We start from the raw sequence: 20114 nt of genomic DNA on the forward strand, positions 1-20114 counted from the left end.
GTAAATAAGTCATACTAACATGTTACGAAGATTTAACTTCATTCCAGTAGGATTATTACTTCATTCCAGTACGTAAATGCGGTTTTGCCGTCGCGTGCCGTTCTTTCTCTCTACAATATCTATCACCACCGCCACAAAGCTGATATGGTGTAATAAACACATGGAATGATGTAATAAATTATTGTAATGAAGTATGTGTAGAAGCATTTGAAGTCCTACTTGAATGAAGTAAAAACCTTATCCAATGAAGTAATAACGTTTCTGAATGAAGTAATAAACGCACTTAAATAAATTACATTTTTTAATGTAAATAAAGTAAAAACTCAGGTCAATGAATTCAAATGAAACATATGTTGAATCATTTCAAAACTACTAGAAGAAAGTAAAAACATGTTGTAGTTTCAAGGCATTACGTACGGAATGAAGTAATAAACCTATACAATGAAGTAAAATGGGCTTGTAATGAAGACCGAAAAATTTACACAGCAGCACATCTCATCAAAAAAACTAGATCTAATGGCCCAGATTTGGTCTCTAGTTCGGTCTTTAAAATTGGTTCGACATTGATCACAACTCTATATATATATATGCGGGGTCCTCTTATATTGCTTATAGCATCATAATCCAAAATCAAAACCAAAGCTCCACCCTGAGATTTTAAAATGAATAGATGAGATTAAATCTTACGAATCTCAATAAATAGTAGACAAAATATTAACAAAAGGGTCATTTTGTTATCATATCATAATTTTCGTATTTTTTATATCAACATGGTGTATTACAAATATCAACACAATAATATGAGTATTTCAACACAAGTACACGAAAATATCAACACGGTTTTATTGAGATTTCACATGCATTATATTGAGATTTTACATGTATTATATTGAGATTTAATATGCATTATATTGAGATTTAATATTGAGGTATTATTCTTCTGAATTTTCTGAAGTTGCTTTGTTTGAGCTTAAAAGTCAACTTGAGAACTTTATTTTCGATGTGCACATAGATGAAAAGTTTTCATAAAAGATGTGTCTACAAGGAAACATGAAGTTTTTCCAATGGTTTATTTATTAGTTAAATTGTCATTGATCTTACCAGTTGCTACTGCATCAGTAGAAAGAGTCTTTTCAGCAATGAAGATCATCAAGACTTTTCTACGTAATAGCATGGGAGAACCAACTATTGAATGATTGTTTAGTTCCTTACATAAAAAAGGATGTGTTTGTTAAAGCTAACTAATGAAGCTATTATGCAGCGATTTCAGAAGATTTTGATGTATTTGTTAAAGTTAACTAATGAAGCTATTATGCAGCGATTTCAGAAGATGAAGAATAGAAGACTGATGTGATCGCATTTAACTTTTACATTTGGAACCTTAAACCTTATATTTAATTTATGTAAATTTTTTTGAAGTTTAATTTTGGACCCCCATGATGAAATTTCTGGCTCCGCCACTGATTATACGTGTAAAAAGTTAGTGGAATGTGGGGGCCGCATACTAATAGTGGAATAAACTAATAGTTGAATAAAGCAAATGGTTCTCTAAATGGTAGACAACCCAAAATGATAAAGTAGTTCTTTAAATGGTAGAAAAAGGAAGTATAAAAGACCCACATTCTACTAATTTTTCCATTAACTATTCACTATATTTTTTAAAATATGTATTAAGCACTACATTTTTTAAAATATGTATTAAGTCAATTAATTTAATTAATAGGGAACATCACTATACTTCTTAAAACTTGTGATAAGTTATACGAAGTCAATTAATGGGGCCCAAAGAAATAAGTCGTTGTTAATCGAAATAATGGTCTTCACTTCCGTAGAACGCAGGGAGTAACCGTTAGCACGGCTGTTAGGATGTATGCGCCGCTTAGTGTATCCAGAATAAAATTGATACATACTGTCAAATGATTTTAATTAAATGAATTTTTTGAATGAAAGGTTATGGATGAAGAATAAATTTGGACTATCTGACAAATCTTTGTTGATAAAAATATGTGTGGGATAAAATAAAGCAAGACTTCATTAATTAGCGTCGAAACTTACGTATACCTTGGTCTTTTTGTCTTTTTGTAAATTAATTATGAACGATTGCTTATGGGGTAAGTTAATGGGAACTCAAACTGTCTACGTAATCACGCCGCAGGTTGTTGAGACCATTCCATAATAAACTAATTTCATATGTTCTATAAAAATTATTACAGCATTGGCAATGGTGACCTATTTTTGGAGCCCGTTTTAAAGTCTATCTCCATTTTTTCCTACCATATTATCAAGCTCATCTCAAAGTCTATCTCCCTGCAATGAGAGTTCATCCCAGAGCCTATCTCAGAGCCCATTTCATTTTCACATCATCACAACTTTATATATTTCACTTTTAATTAAGTGAAATAAAATGATATATAATAACAAGAAATAAAGACAAACTCAATAAAAAGCAAATTTTATTAAAAAGAAAACATCCTACATTTAAAAAAATATAGAAAAAAACAAACAAAAAATATTAATAAAAATATTAAAAACATTGTGACTAGAGAGAAGTAAAATATAGAATGAGATAAAATGAAGTGGAATGTATGTAAATAACTAGTGGGGAATGGGTTATATATAGGGGATAAAAAATGAATTAAAAAAATTAAAAAGAAGAAGAGGAGATTGTTGTGCCGATCAATAGGCCCTGAGGAGGAGCCCATGGTGGGTGGCCATCGGCCCTTGCTCCACAATAAAGGCCTTAGAGAGCCGATGGGGAGGCCGATCGCTCGGCCCTTGCGATCGGCCTCCATTGTGGGTGCCCTTGTAGATGATATGAATTTCAATGCATAATAAATAACGTTGGAGAAAATAAGAAAAAGTAGTTAAAATAATAGTGTGGGGTAGAGTTCATAAATGATAAAGTAAAAATAAAGAAAAAAAGGTTACCATAAATTGATATAGACTATTCCTATTAGACGAACCGAAAAGAAAATTCAGCCTACTTCTATGGGATAGATCGAGTACTAGGTAGTTCCAAATACGTTAAACACAAGTACAAATTTCATTTTTCCATTTACAAAATACAACTCCCTCTGTTCCCAAAGATTATGCACTTTGGGATCGGCACGAGTTTTAATGTAAAATTGGTGAAGTAAGAGAGATGTAGAGAGAAAAAGTAAATAAAGTATTATTAGTGGAGAATGAGTCTCACCTTATTAAAGAGAAAAGACTTTCTAAAATTAGAAAAGACATATTCTTGTGGAACGGACTAAAAAGGAAAGAGTGCATATTCTTGAAGGACGGAGGGAATATAGTTTTTGAAGTAAAAGCTATTGAACACGTTTACATCTACAACTAATCGGTGTTGGTGCATTGCGATAGAAATTTATAGGATTCCACATTAAAATTAATTGGTGATAAAATGAATGATTCATTATATTTAAATACTAGTTTTAGTTTTTTTTTTAATATGAGATATTGTATAATTGATTTTATTTTACTTTCTATCATTTTATCTCAAACCCTTAAGATTAAAGGTACAGGTTTTGTCTTTTTATCTTGATTGGATTGATCAGTCCTCATTCGAACAGCACAGAATTCCTTTTAGTCAATATCCTTCAAGATGAAAGGAACAGGTTCTGGCCTTTATCTTGATCGGATTGGATCGGTCCTCATTTGAATCGCACCAAATGCCCACTATTGAACTGCACCAAATTTAAAGCTTTTTTACTTCCTTCGTCTCAAAATAATATATAATTTATTAGCACTATAAATATCTGCAAGTGTACAGAATAGGAATAGTATAAGCTAAAGGTTAGTATCGGATATCGATCACGGGGAAAACAAACACTGTCTATCTTCTACTAAAACTTAATTACTATCTGGAAGAATCAAAAGTTTTAGAGATTTTTGAAAACAAAGAACAATTAAAAGCAAAGAAACAACTAAGATAAAAACATAAATTGAAGGGAAGACAATGAAAGCATAAGAACTAAAGCAATAAAACCCAAAGGTTGAATCCTTGTAGCCTTGATGATCTTGTATCCTTCTTCAACTCATTGCACAATGAAGCACTCTAACTTTTAAACTTTGGAAATATTTGGCAAAGAGAAGATCTCCTTTTAATGAAGCTTTGGGGGCAATTTATATGGGAGAAATCGTCAATTCTCAAGTATGGAAAAGGGTTGCAAAATATGGTAAATCTTGGAGAAAAAGTAGGGCAAATTCTGCTCGTTGCTATTTCCAGCGAGCCGCTGCACCCTGGCCAGCGGTCGCTGTGGGTTGGTCCGAGGCTTCTGTCTCTTGGCTGGCGGGCCGCTGGTCTTGTTTCAGCGGTCGCTAGCCATCATCCCGTAACTTTCAGCGGTCGTTGGGCGTGTCTTGACTTCATGCACAACTTTCCCGGAGCGGGCCGCTACTGGATTAGCGGTCGTTGGGCGCCAGATGTAGCCGGCTATGTTGCAGCGGACCGCTGGACATGCAGAACAATTCCAGATTTCCAACTTCGCGTTTTGACTCCCTTTTTAGGCTCAAATATGCACATTTCTCACAAAACATGTCAAAACACCAAAATAAATTAAATATGCAAATAATGGACATGTAATGCAACTTTGACATTGAAAACGAACCAAAAGATGGCCTTAAAACCGTGCAAAATCCGAGCGTATCAGTTCGGCACGGATTTTAATGGAAAATTAAAGTAAGTAAGAAGTAGAGAGAAAAAGTAAATAAAATATTTTTAATGGAGAATGAGTCTCACCGAGAGAGAAGAATTTCCAAAATTAGAAAGTGCACATTCTTGTGGGATAGACTAAAAAGAAAATAGTGCATGTTCTTGTGGAACATGTTTAGAATAATTTTGGGGTCAATAATATTTTTTTAGTCCAAATATAGATTTCCATGTCAGTTAAATTTGGCTCTACCTACCCCTTCGAATATACTACCTCCGTCCCACATTAAATGTCACATTTAGTGTGAGTGCGGATTTTAAGAACTGTAATGAAAGTGGGTTGAATAAGTTAGTGGACTATGAGTCTCACTTATATATATTAGTTTTATAATAAAATATGAGTAGAGTTGGTTGATGGAATATGAGGTCTACTTACCATTTATGATAAAAGTGAATGTGATTCTTATTGTGGGACGGATCGAAATGATAAAATGTGACACTTAATACGGGACGGAGGCCTCCTAATCATTTGGTGAAAAGAAGAGTGACCTATTAAATTTATATAATGATATATCATTTCTCTGTTTAGATGTGAGATATTAATACAGTTAATTTTTGTTTCATTTTCCAACATATTGGTTACGTAATTTACAAGAATTGAGCATTTACCAAAATCAAGCAATGTGAGTCATGTAGGCTTAATGGAAAGTGAGTATTCAACTAAACTTACATTTCGTTCTTCTCTCTTCAATCGTAATCAAATCGTAAGCACTTAAGTTGTTCAATAAATATATAGGTAATACACAAACCAAACATTAAGTAAGTTCTTAATTATTCTTCACATATACAATAATACAAGATACATACCAAGTGTAGATATAAATTAAGCATAAAGAATTTTACGCCCCATGTTGTGTTCTATTAATAGGCACAAGACAAAGTGGATGTTTCTTATGCATAGTAAGCCCAGGCAAAACCTGAGTATCAATATCTTCTTTGGACACTCCGGGCGGAAATTCCCAATCGAACGAGTGAAGGAGGTTCGCAAGCGTTAGCTCCACCGTTGCAAGCCCCATGGCAATCCCGGGGCACCCTCTTCGCCCCGCGGAATTTCTAAAAACAACTCCTGCCACGTCATACGGACTTCTCACTGAACTGCCACGTCATACGGAATTCTCACTGCACAGTGGCGGGATTCCCCGTGGAATTCCCGAAGGAATTCCCACAATAAAAAAAATTCACAAATTCACAAATTAAACCATTTCCAAAAGTAAGAAATTTATGGAATTAAATAGTCGACACAAATAGGAAAAAATATTCCATTAATAGAAAAAAATAGTACATTTCACCAAATTAAAAAATACATTTCAATAATGCTCACCCCCACATCAACGACGACCCATCCGCTGCCATACTTCTTCAATAATATCGTTCTGGAGTCAAACATGGGCTTGTTTTTGGCGCATGTCGGCGAATGCACGGACTCGATCGACATCGTCGTGGGGTATCCGCATGCGGACATTGCCAGTGGCCACGTTGTGGCTTGGACCCGCAGCATCCGCATCATCGTTGGTCCAATCAGTCAGTGCTGGACCTTCATCTTCGACAATCATGTTGTGCATGATAATACATGCGTACATGAAGTCGGCGATGCTGTCAACATACCACAGCCGTGCGGGACCCTTCACAGCCGCCCATCGAGCCTGTAGCACCCCGAATGCCCGCTCCACATCCTTGCGCGCTGCCTCCTGGCGACCCGCAAAATATATCTTCTTTTCATCTGCTGGGCACCTGATCGTCTTCACAAAGACGGGCCACATAGGGTATATCCCATCCGCCAAATAATAGCCCATGATGTGCTGGTTGCCGTTGGCGACGAAGTTGACGGCCGGACCAACGCCCATGCACTGGTCATTGAAAAGGGGCGACGACTGGAGGACATTGATGTCGTTGTTCGACCCGGCTAATCCAAAATAGGCGTGCCAAATCCACAGCCGGTAGTCAGCTACCACTCAAGGATCATCGTGGGATTCTTGGCCTTGAAACCAGTAGTGTACATCCCTTTCCAGGCAGCGGGGCAGTTCTTCCATTCCCAGTGCATACAATCTATGCTGTCTAACATCCCCGGAAACCCGTGTTGATTCCCGTGCATATCCAGCAGAGCCTGACAATCTTCGGGGGTAGGCTTCCGAAGATACCTATCCCCGAATATCTTTCTAACGCCCTGACAAAAATACTTCAGGCAGTCGCGCGCAGTCGCCTCGCCGATGTGGAGGTACTCGTCGAACATGTCGGCCGAACCTCTGTATGCCAACTGCCTAATTGCGGCAGTGCACTTCTGAATCGGCGTGTGGCCGGGTTTACCAGCCGCATTCTCCCGCACCCTAAAATACCCGTATCGACGCTCCAAAGTGCCCACGATACGCATAAAGAGCAGCCGATGCATCCTAAACCATCGCTAGAATAGGTTCTCCCCAAACCGTGGCTCCGGCGCAAAGTAATCCTCGTACAACCGCCTGTGGGTAGCGAGGTGATCTCGGGGTACTATAGTGCTACGATGGATGGGTCGAGGCACCGCCGGCGCCGAGGCCGCTTGTTCCTCCCTCTCCGCGGCCTCCTGCACACTTGCGTGTATCATCCACATCATGTGTTCATAATGCCCACCACCACCACTACCACTATCACTACTACTACCGGCCATTACGGATATATAAAAGAAATTTAGAGAGAGAGAAACCGAAAAAAAAACATTTAATGCATTAAACAGGAATTCCGCGGGCGTCAACGCAATGGCGGACGTCCGCACGGAATTCCCCGCGTAACTACGAATTCCTTCGTGGAATTCCGTATCCGTGGAAGGGACGCACAATGGTGGACGTCCGCCACAGAATTCCCGCACGCCGGTGGGAATTCCGCGTGGACGTCCGAAATTGCGGACGCTCTAAAAGACAAAATATCAAAAAAAGTATGTATGGTTACCATGTGTATTGCCTTGACATGATCCCAAGTGAGATTGATAGAGCTAGAATTTTCATTCTTGAGCTGAATCAAAAGATCTAGAATATTCGGATTCATGAATTGAGGCCAACTCGGATCGAGGTGCTCACAAATCAGCTGCTCCACGATATCATCCATATCCCTATAAATCTTTTCAAGCCTAGCAACCATCCCTGTCAGCCTATCCACCCACCCCAACCACGGAAAATAATCCGAAACAAACGCGAAACCCGCCTGCATCGCCTGAGCCTCAATCATAAGCTCATCAAACCTCTCCCTCTTCGAACTCCCCCTCCCGAACGCAATCCTGCAAATCAGCGTGCTCGTCAGCCCGAGCATGACCTCGGACAGGTTGACCACCCGGCCCGGGTCGCTGGCGAGGTCTCGGGTGATGCGGAACACCTCCTCCTCCCGGACGGGCCTGAAGGAGTGGACACGCTTGTTGCTGAGGAGATGGACGACGCATATCTTGCGCATCTCGCGCCAGGAGGGGCCGTAAGGGGCGAAGGCGACGTCGAGGCCGTTGTAGAAGAGCTTGTGCTGGCCTTGGAGGCAGGGGCGGCTGCAGAAGACGAGGTCGTGAGTGCGCATCACTTGCTCTGCGAGTCGGGGGGAGGAGACGATGAGGGTGGGCTTGGAGCCGAGGTTGAGGGACATGAGGGGGCCGTAGGTGCGGGAGAGTTTGCATAGGTGTACGTGTGGCTCGGGGGTGGCAAGGTGGAGGAGGTTGCCAATGACGGGGAGGCCGCGGGGGCCGGGAGGGGTTTGAGGGGGCTTTTTGCGGAGGAGATGGAAGAGGATTGAAATGCGGAGGATTAGTAGGAGAAGGATGATTGGACTCATCGTTTTGGAGACTTGATAAGGTTCTGTGGGTGATGCAAAAGTTAGTAGTTCATTTTTTATTTGGCAAAGTGTTTGAGTATGTGTATGTGAAACGTCTCATTTGACTTGTTTGAGCTTGTACGTGTGGCTGTATAATTTTTGTTTTTATGTGATTTTGGAGATACGTGTCGTGCTGTACCCGTATCTTGAAGTGATTTTAGTGAAATGAATTGATACTCTCATTTGACCAAAGGTTATTCATATTTGACACGATGCAATTTTTAAGAAAGGTCAATAACAGGAATTGGAAAAGTCAGTAGGAATATGTTTTCAATTTTTATACTTCCTTTATGTATGTTAAGTAAGTATTTCTAATTCGGCATATGATTTTATATAATGTTATTTTGGGAGCAAAATGGAAAAGAATAAAGTGAGAGGTAGGGAGAGAAAAAGTACAAATAGTTGTGTTCTATATTTAAAAATTAGTCGTTTAAAGTGGGACATCACAAAAAAGGAAAATGCGTCGCTTAAAGAGAGGCAGAGAAGTATTAGTTTTATAATAAAATCTAAGTGTAATGAGTTAGTGAAAATTGGAGTCAATTACCAAGAATAATAAAAAGCAAAGTGGACAATATTTTATTAATGGACTGAAATAACAATTATGGACAACATTTGATGGACGGATGAAGTACCTTGATGAAAAAAGAGATGGGAAAGCATCGAGTGAAATATTAAGTTCAAATAGTACTAACTCCATCGCATAAAATATGGACATTTTCCTTTTCCTTCCGTCTCACAAAAATAGTCTTATAGAAAGTTCTCTCAAACTCATTAGTCATTACCCATATGCATTAATTTATTTTTATAATTTATATCACAAAGGTACACATAGAACACTAATAATGATATGAATTTCACTATCTACTAATAATATTTTAATTACTATTTTATTCTTTTTTCTTACTTTATTAATTATACACGAATTTAATTTCAAATACCCCTATTTTTATAAGAATAAGATTTAAAGTTACTCAATGGGCTTTCATAAGAATACATAGAGGTGGTGTTCGGTTCTAAAGATAAAATAATAGCAAGATATAATCTAGGATTGAATTGTGAGATTAATTTTGTCATAGGGGGTTAGCCATGACTAATTATCTCATGGTTATCCATCTAGAATTGAATTGTGAGATTGAATCTCATTAACTAAACACACTACAAATTTAATCTCGGATACAATCTTGTAAACCGAATACACCCATAATAGAGTAAAACATTAAATAATTACACCTCGTAAATATCAATAAACACTGACTAACAATAGATTGTAGACATCAAGAAATTAACTGCTTATGTTTGTTTCAAGTCTATTTTGTGTAGGGATGGCAGTTTTTGACACGACACGATAACACGACACGAACCAGCACGAAAATAATGGGTTTGGGTCAGAGCTTATTGGGTTCGTGTCCTTATCGGGTCGACCCATTAAGGACACGAAAATTTCGTGTCGTGTTCGTGTCGGGTTCGTGTTATCCGTTAACAAATAATATTTTAATATTATTAATTCTTATTATTTTCATTATTAAATATTTATTAAATTGACTCTCATGTCGGACCGGTTGGGCCGTGAACCGGAAACCGGTTTTCTATTTTTTTTTCAATTAAAATTTGTTTTTGGTAGAGGTTGAACTCATGACCTCTCTTCTAGTTAAGAAGACATCTACCACTCCACCACATGGGCTCATTGAACAATTTGAACATTAAATATTTTTATACATTAACCATTAATTTTATCTACACAAACTAATAATTCATTTTAATTTTATTATTCTTTAATATAATTGTTAATTATAATATATATAATTATCATCCTTTATATTTTAATGATGCTCTACTTATCACCTATATTATTATTAGTACCATATAAGATTCATTATTTACTATAAATAAATTTTTTATATTACATACTTAATTTATATACCCTAGCTATTGACATTAATGAATAATCTTATCTAAACTAATTAATAAGTACTTAATTCGTATTTAATTATATATTATTTTACGAAATAAATTTTCTTAAACTAATATAAACATTATCTATTTTAATACATGAAATATTAAATTTTTTATCTAGACTAACTAATATTAAATATATATATATATATATATATATATATATCTTAATATATTTACTAAATTTTAATATTATTTATATTTATACATCACTAATTATCTATAATGTTTTGTGATATATTATTAATTGTAAATCATATACTAAATTTAATATATTTTTATATATATTCGCAACAGTAAAACGGTTAGACCGGTGGTTCGACTGGTTGGACCGGTTGAACCGTGAACCAGTAACGTCGCCGGTTCGCTTGCCTGTCCGGTTTTTAAAACATTGGCTGTAAGGTAGTTAGAGGCTAAGGATATCCGTAAGTCAAATTTTTTATATTCTCCATTCTTAAAGAATATCCACTTTGAATTCGACATAGATGTTAATAAAAAATAGATAAAGTAAGAGAAAGGTGGAGAGAAAAAATAATTAAAGTATTGTTAATGGAGATTAAAGTATTGTTAATGAAGATTGGATCTCACCTTATTAGAGAGAAAAGAATTTCAAAACTGAAAAGTATATATTCTTATAAGACGGACTGAAATGGAAAGAGTGCATATTATTATAGGATGGGGGGAGTATAAATTAAACGTACGCTGGGTTGAGAACGAAATTTGAAAGAAAATAAGGTCTTTTAAGTATGGAAGCCTTAAGAAAATCCTATATATAGTGACATATGTGCTTTGATATTATCTCTATATGTAGATATACATCATACTGAATCAGTTCAGTTATTCTTGTATTTATTTTATTATATTTGTTATTATTTTAGCTATTTCACAACGGGTATAAAGTGTCTAGAGTATTATGAGGGAGAAAAATCGCAATGGGATTTAATGGGAATATTATTGTGAAGATTGTTGTGAGGAAGTTTGACGAATCCAAATTGAAGTTTTGGAAGATGGAGATCGAGGATTACTTATATAGTAAAAATTTGTACCAGCCCTTAATATTCAACCCCCAAAAGATGGAACACAAGAGTGAATTGTTGGACAAAAATACGATGGGCACGATTCAGTTGTCGTTGTCCAAGAATGTGGCGTAAAACACGATTACAACAACGCTGACGTAGAGATGTCGTAAAAGAGAAAATGTATTAGAAACCATCCATGGTGATTAAAGTACATATGATATGACAATTGTTTAATTTCATAATGTCAAAGGGAAAATCAGAACAACAACATCTAATCGGGTTCAACAAGATCTTCGAGCAATTGTACACTGTTGATATTAAATTCAATGAAAAAATTCATGCCCTTGCTACCGTCCTTGCCAAAAGTTGGGCCCACACAATGACAACAATCAGCGCCGCAAACGAATAGTTGGTTTTGACAAAGTAATGATGATTGGCGAAGAAATTCGAAAATAAGGATCTTCTGATTTGTGTTCAGACTCTGTACGGAAACATAAAGGCAGATCAAATGCAAAGAAGAAACATACATGATAATCCAAGAAAATATGATTCAAGTTATATGTTGAATTGTGATGGGTTCGGACACATTAAGGATTAATGTGAGACCCCCAAGAGATATAAGAATAAGGGCCAGAAAAACAAGAATACATCAAACACTACCATGTTAGACGACGATGGATAGACAATGGTCTTGAGTGTGAGTAGTCCAATGGAATCGTGGGTATTGGATTCTGGAGCGTCGTTCCATTCATACAGGGGCGGATCTACGTGGCCTCCATAAAGGGCAAATGCCCCATCAAAAAAATTCATGTATGCTAATATTAATAGTTAATTTAATTTTTTTTTTAGAAATATCCTTATTTATGCCCCTCCTTATTTCATTAAAATGTATTTATGTATATTTTTACCCCACCCAAGTAGAATTCCTGGCTCCGTCACTGGTGACGTAGAATAGATTCATGATAAAACTGAATGGACTTAGACAAATTCTTGAATTCTCCTATAGGAATTTACTTTTGATTGAGCAGCTTGATGCAAAAGGGTACGAGTGATGTTTGGCTGCAACAATTGAAAGATTACTAAGGGAGCTATGACAACTCAAGGTAAGAAAGGGTGAGTTGTATACCACAAATAACTCTCGAAGGATTACAATGATCTTACAACCGAAACAAATAATTCTGATTTGTGGCACTTCGACTTGGTCACATAAACGAGAAGAAGATGAAAATAATATGCTCAAAAGATTTACTATCCGTCTTGAAAAATGTTGAAGTTTTATGTGTGTGTGCGCAAACGTTATGTTTGGAAATAGAGAAGGGTGAGTTTCTCGAGAGGAGACTGAAAGTTGAAGACATGGTGGATGTAGTTGACCAATAGTGATTTATATGAACAAGCGTCGTCTGTGAAGTCCATATAAGGCTTTGAGTAATACTCCTTTCGTCCCATTAAATATGATACACATGTGAATCGGCACGGGATTTTATGTAGTGTTGTTTTGTGAGTGAATAAAGAGAAACTAAAGTAAGAGAGATGAAAAAGTAAAGATAGAGTTGTTGTTAGAATGGAAAGATCTCAGGAAATCAATTAGAATGATTTGTGGGAATCAATCAAGAAGATTAGGAGCATAATTGTAGTAGAATAGATTGATTCTTTCTCGGAAACCTTCCTTGTACAAAATGTATTGAGCCTCTATTTAAGAGGAGAGTTATACAATGAATAAAATAACACAGTAAATGAATTCTCCCTATGTCTTTAACCTTTGTACCGATTAACATAGTACCAGAGCGGGATTTTCCCCTGTGACTCAGAGAAATCTCATCATCGTCTATACCTTTCCCGACCTATTGTAACCAAAACCTATGAAAAACCAGTAAAAGGATGTCAGAATCCGACGACACCAAACAAATAGTTACCGACAGCAAGGAGACAGAAGAGTTTGCAAGGATGTTTGCAAACTTCATGCGCAATAGTTTTGCCATGACAAACACAGATGCGACCAACAAGTCACACAACCCACCACCGGAGATCATAGTGGATACCAAGTCACTGGATATCGGCTACAAACTAAACAACGAGAATTACTCGTTGTGGGCAGTATTCATGGAGAGAGCCATCAGTGGCAGGGGAATGATTTCCCACCTCACCGGGCATCCTCCTCCGCCGCCGAAGACAGATCCAGCCTTTGCACGGTGGCAACAGACGGACCACTGTGTCTTCACGTGGTTGGTTCAAAACATTAAACCGAAACTAGTCAGCCGAATATCCAAACACGCAACAACCAGAGAAGTATGGAAGAGCCTGGCCGTAACCTACTCCAGTGGCGGAGATAGGATACAGGTCTACGACCTCCGTCGCCGCGCGACCACCCTGAAACAGAAAGGTGAAACATTAGAAGAAATCTGGTCTCAATTGCAAGAAATATGGCTACCCATCGACCAAAAGTCACCAAATCCGATGAAGTATCAGGAAGATGTCGAGATATACGATAATTGTACCCAAGAAGATAGGGTGTATCAATTACTCACTGCCCTAGATGACAAGTACGAAAGCACAAAGAGGGAAATTCTGAAGATGGAGTCGTTTCCCTCACTGGATAAGGCATACGCAACAATAAGGAGAGAGGACGCAAGAATGAGCGTCTTACAACCTGCCCACAATGAAGGGAAGAACGCAATGCAGGGAGTAGGCGCCGGCCTCGCGGTGTGAAGTAGACCGCCTCAATCGCAGAGGAGCGGCGGCGGTGGAGGTGGAAACGGCTGGAACCGGTGAACGGATGAAGACCGATCCAAAATGGTGTGCTCAATATGTGGGTGGAAAAAACATACCAAGGAGACTTGCTTCGAGGTAGTTGGGTTCCCGGAGCGGTGGGAAGCCAAATATGGCCGACCACCGCCACCAAGCTCGAACAGAGGCGGTCAACCGGCACCAGGCAGAGGAGGGCGTGCAGCCGTATAGGTTGCTGGAGACGGAACGCCCGCCACCATCGGGGGCAACACCGAGGCCGCATCAACCCGAGGCGGCATAGGCGACCGACGATCGATGAAGGAGATGAGTGGAGGCGGAATCGCCAATGCGAATTTGGCAAGTCGGGTGAGTGACGAAGTTGCGGCTCCTACACAAGGTAAATTAGGGCTTGGTGCAATTTTGCAACCAAGCCCCTCCATTTTCAAAGAACCATATATTCCACCCCACAGTTTGCCCCCAGATCCCCCAACTATGCAGAACCTGCAAATTGACCCCAATAATTCTGAAAATATAAGTCAGGCCCCTAATTGTCAAAAGATGGACGTTGTAACTTTTTCCGTGTAAAAACCGTTTTGAAATACTCAGAAATTTGTCAATTGCATGTGCGGTGTCTTCTAGTGAAAAAAAAATGACAGGTGGATCTTTGATTGTGGGGCAACGGATACTATGACCTATGATGCCTCCGACATCATTGAATCCACAAAACCGGAGAAAGCGTACGTACAGACAGCTGGTGGAGAGGTGTCAACTGTTGAAGGAGCTGGGACAGTAAACATATCGTCAACATTAAAATTGTCAAACTGTCTCTATGTCCCGTCTCTATCACATAAACTATTATCGATCAGCCACGTCACCCGAGAACTAAATTGCTCCTTACTAATGCAGCTTAATTTTTGCCTACTGCAGGATATCATGACGAATGAGATTATTGGACGTGGCACTGAGAAGGACGGGTTGTACTACGTCGACGAGATAGCTCAAAAGGAACCGCGTTGCTAACTCAAGGATCTGCGAATCGAGAAGCTTGGTTGTGGCATCGTCGTCTAGGTCATCCCTCTGCAAGTTATTTAAATTTGTTATTTCCCAGTTTTTCCCAGAATTTGCATTGTGAAACCTGTATCTTGGCCAAAAGCCGAAGACAAACATACCAATTAAGTAATACACGGGTTGAGACTTTGTTTTCTTTAGTACACTCTGATATATGGGGACCCGCACCAGTGGTGGGGGGACAAGGATTTCGATATTTTTTGCTTTTTGTGGATGATTGCACTTGTATGGTATGGGTTTACTTTATGAAGCATAAGTCTGAGGTCGTGTCTCATTTTATACACTTTTGTAAACTTGTGCACAACCAGTACCAGAAAAATATCCAAACCCTTCGATCTGACAATGGGGGGGAATTTGTTAACTCGAGTATGCAAACCTTTTGTAAAGATAATGGAATCCTACATCAAACCACTTGCCCCCACACACCGGAACAAAATGGTGTAGCATAATTGTAGTAGAATAGATTGATTCAATCAATTAGATCTCATGAAATCAATTAGAATGATTTGTGGGAATCAATCAAGAAGATTAGGAGCATAATTGTAGTAGAATAGATTGATTCTTTCTCGAAAACCTTCCTTGTACAAAATGTATTGAGCCTCTATTTAAGATGAGAGTTATACAATGAATAAAATAACACAGTAAATGAATTCTCCCTATGTCTTTAACCTTTGTACCGATTAACAGTTATTTCCATTTTAGTAAACATTTCATTTTAAATAGGACAATCTAAAAAGAAAAATGTTTCATTTTTAATGGGATAGAGGGAGTTCAGTGATAATTCCACTCGAAAGGTATGAGTTTATATTATGAAGAATAAATTTGATGAATTTAATGCTTTCAAAAGTAAAAAAAAATCTGAATGAGTTTTGTGTTGAGAATGCAATTCGCATGGTGAGAGAAACTCCACAACGAACTAGAGTTTTAGAACGCATGCATATAACATTGAATGCACGAGTTTGGTGTGTAAGAGTTATAGTGAATAGTGGGTTGCACAATTATAAAGTGGTCCAGCATATTTAATTGTTTTGTGAACAAAGCTATAATCACTATTGTAAGTGGTCCAACGCAATTATAATTAACTTCATATTTTTGCCCGAATATATTCTCCAAATTTTGTTAAGATGTTTATTCAATAATATTTTCAAATTAAATGGATAGGATGCGGAGTAGATATTTTGTTAAGGTAAAATAACTAAATTATTTTTTTGTATTCCCATATAATAACATTATAAAATAATTATTTACTCAAACTTAATTTTTTTGCAGTATTTCTAAATTCCTAACTTCAGTATATTTGTAATCATATTGTTTGTAGTTTTTCATTTAATCAATTATTGTCGCGAATCAATTGCAATAAACCGTAAATTTTGCTTTTGTCTTGAAATCAGTATTTGTACAGACAGTTAGTTGGCAATTGAATTATTTATCTTCCTAAAGAATTAGATTTAAGATGTGTAAGTTAGTTAGTTATAATAGTCTTAAACTATTTAATTTAGCTTTTAGCTAATCATTGTCTTGTAGCACATGTAGAAGAGACTGGATAAGTGGAAAGAGATGAATCTCATTAAGGCAGATTGCTATGAGAATTATACTAGTACATAGAACTTTTTTCCAGGTAAAGAATGTGACTGTCAAGGGTAATGGTTCAAGTCGCATGTGACTATCAAGAGTAGTGGTTCAAGTCATAGTGGTTAAGGCTGTGGTAGAGATTCATGGACGATAGTCCCATAGTTTTCCATAAGGCCATCCATAACACTAGGGGTCGGACCACACCCGGGGTCCGCCCTGGGGCCTGGTGTGTTGAAGTTGGCGTGGGAGGGGCCTGGGCCGCGCCTCGTGGTAGTGGAGGGGCTTGGGGCCACATCTAGTTGTGGCCCATCCCGGGGTTGCAGGCGCACGGGCCGGACTCCCACTCTTTCTTTTAATCACATTTTGCCTATAAATTCCAAACTATTTTCATTTCTATTCTACATTGATGTTAAATTTAATGTATTTTTTGTTTCTTTAATTTTTTGGAACTTGTAATTTTTTAATATTTAGAACTTGTAATATTTAATTTCTAGGATTTGTTTTATTACAATAGTTTGTAGTTGTGAATTGTGCAATTTAATGTTTATGGCCTAGATGATACCTGTATGATTGTGGGAGTTATAGCCTGGCGCAGAAAATGAGGGTAATGATGACATGACAGGGACATGAGACATGTCCCCAGGACGAGTTTATTGATGTCTTTATGGGAGAGAGTTGTCTACTCGAATGATACACTTTTTATTAGCAATTAAAATATTATCGCAAGTCAATGGTACAACTCTTATATAGCTAAAATAAACATGAATTCCCTCCGTCCCTCGTTATTTGAGGCGTTTCTTTTCAGCACATGATTTAAGAAAGTTGTATTTAGTGAGTTAAATAAAGTAGAAAAGAGAGTAAAGTAAGAGAGATGAGAGAGAGTAAAGTAAAAGAAAGAATAAAGTAAGTATGATTAGATGTTTTGTTTTTAGCCAAAAAGATAAATGACTCAAGTAACTTGGGAAAATTGGCTTAGTAGTTTAATCGGGCTCCAATTGGACCGTTTTATAAATCCAAGACCGGTCCATGCCTAGGACTATCGGAAGCCCGCCCAGGACTAAGACCGACCCAAGCCCAGGCACAGCCCAGCTTATGTCTTTTCCTTGTTATACCTTTTGTTTTCATAGTATCTTTTAAACTATACATGCATATCTTTGTATAACTGAATGGGTCAAATCACCAAAATTAGAAGTGTCTAATGTGCATATGGAGATATTTAGTAAAAATATATCCCTTGTCATAATACTGTTCATAATGATAATGAGAATGAGAATGCTGAAAGCCATAAAATGATTTTAGATCATCGTGTATTTGATGTTGCAAGCATTAGTATCATTATATGGAGATTTACATATAACATTCAATTACTATACCTAAATCAAAATTTATAACAAATTTGATTTCCATAATCATAGTTATTAGTTGATAACTAATTTTTATCTATAAAAATAGTGGATCCTACTCCTAAACTTAATTGTGATTTCCATAATTATAGAGATCCATAGTTAACTAAATTTTCTCTTTATAAAATAGAGGATTATAGAACTATAAGTGATTTGTATAATTATAGAAATTAATTGTTCCATAATTATAGTGAGGAATTAGTTTAAGTTTTGTTATGCGTGTGTATATGTTATAATAGGGGTGTATTAGGGGCCTCACACCTCCTCAGTATAAAATACCAACACAAATCACGGCCCTTGAATCCTTGTATTGGATGGTTGTGACAAACTACATTATTAGCCTAAGATGTTACATTATTATCCAAGCAAACATTATTAGACTAATAATCTACATAATTAGACTAAAATACAACATTATTTTACTAAATTAGTACATTATTAGCTAAGCAACCTTATTAGACTAATAATCTATATTATTAGATGACATGTGACATTAATCTAACTATTAGATCACAAGATCCAATGGACTAACAAGTGTTTTGCTTTTGAACAATATTTACCATATGAATATGAATACATCCTTGTTATAATATGTATATAATAAATAATGTATTTTAGTAGATCTTTATTCCTAATTTTGTGGGATTATATAAAACTACATGGTATTACATTTTTGCATGTATAGCAAGACTACAATAGTATAATTTATGTGTGTATTATGGCTTACATTTATGTGTATATATCTGTTTACATTTATAGGAATATATAAAAGTGCATTATCTTGATTTCTGTTTTTTAGGGAATACTTATTTATGAGTATATATTTTATTATTCTAATATATTTTTATTCGAGTTTGACAATAAATCAAACATTTATACTTTCCTTCTGACTCCTCTCAATATTCCATAATTCCAATTAACATTTCCATGATTTTAGCCGTTTCCCTATAATACTATCAATACACATAATTACTTAGTCATTTCCCTATAATATTTTACGTAGAGAATCCAAAGAGACTCAATAATTAAGGATGAGAGATCTGCGTATGCGCTTTTATTCTGCTTCCAATAATTCAACGATTATTTTTTCACTTCTCATGTTCTCCTATAAATATAGGTTAATAACTATCAGCATGTTCATCTGCTCCCAACTCTATCTCGTTCTCTAGTTCTATCCTGATAACTCCATCACATGGTTTATTGAATTATTGTGAACCTGTGGTGTAACGTGGTGTCCAAACAATTCGATATTGGTTGTTCTCGGATCACTATTCAACTGTTGTAGAGGAGGATCTGATACGATCCCCATGCAGGAACCGCATCAGCCTGTCGATGAGTCCGCACGCGAAGCCGAAGGGACGGAGGAAACGCCGACCCTTATGGAAAGGGACATGCAGCCGTCGATCGCGACGACAAAGGGAAGAAGAAACCGACGACCGCCCGACTTGTTCGGAGATTACGTTCCCAAGTAGTGTTAGGAGTATTTATTTCCTTTTAATTATTTCTTATTTTTGGATATTAGCTTATTTTGGTTATTTATTTATATTGAAGAGTCGAGCGTAATTATAAGCTCCGTTTCGGGTTTTCTTTGTTGGTTCTTTCCCGAGATGCATTAGGATTAGGAGTCGAACCAACCCTAGGGTCCTTAGTCTATAAATAGGGCTATGTTCATTAATTTACTTATCAATAAAAATTATCTTCGCCCAAGTCTCTTGCAAGAAAAGCAACAAACCCTAACCCACAGCTGCCTGACGGGAAGGATTTCCCGCGCACAGCTTAGCCAAACCCCTCCGCCGACCCTACGCTAGGGCACCGGATCACAGCTTGCCGACGTGCTTCAGCCGA

The 20114-nt window shown here is 37.2% G+C and overlaps 1 protein-coding gene across 2 annotated transcripts; it reads right to left on the reverse strand.

The window, feature by feature from the left end:
- Window positions 1-5466: 5466 nt before the first annotated feature.
- Window positions 5467-8544, reverse strand: LOC121780877 (cytochrome P450 71AP13-like). Of its 2 annotated transcripts, none has more exons than XM_042178519.1 (2): window positions 7631-8544; window positions 5467-5777 (listed from the first exon to the last, which is right to left on the reverse strand). In XM_042178519.1, exons 1-2 carry the CDS (start codon window positions 8489-8491, stop codon window positions 5703-5705), a joined length of 936 nt encoding a protein of 311 aa, XP_042034453.1. In that variant the 5' UTR covers window positions 8492-8544; the 3' UTR covers window positions 5467-5702. The 2 variants fall into 2 exon arrangements, with proteins under 2 accessions (XP_042034453.1, XP_042034454.1); XM_042178520.1 differs by having other exon boundaries at window positions 5467-5830.
- Window positions 8545-20114: the final 11570 nt, after the last annotated feature.

The sequence above is a fragment of the Salvia splendens genome, chromosome 20 (genome assembly GCF_004379255.2).
Source record: "Salvia splendens isolate huo1 chromosome 20, SspV2, whole genome shotgun sequence".
NCBI lineage: Eukaryota > Viridiplantae > Streptophyta > Magnoliopsida > Lamiales > Lamiaceae > Salvia > Salvia splendens.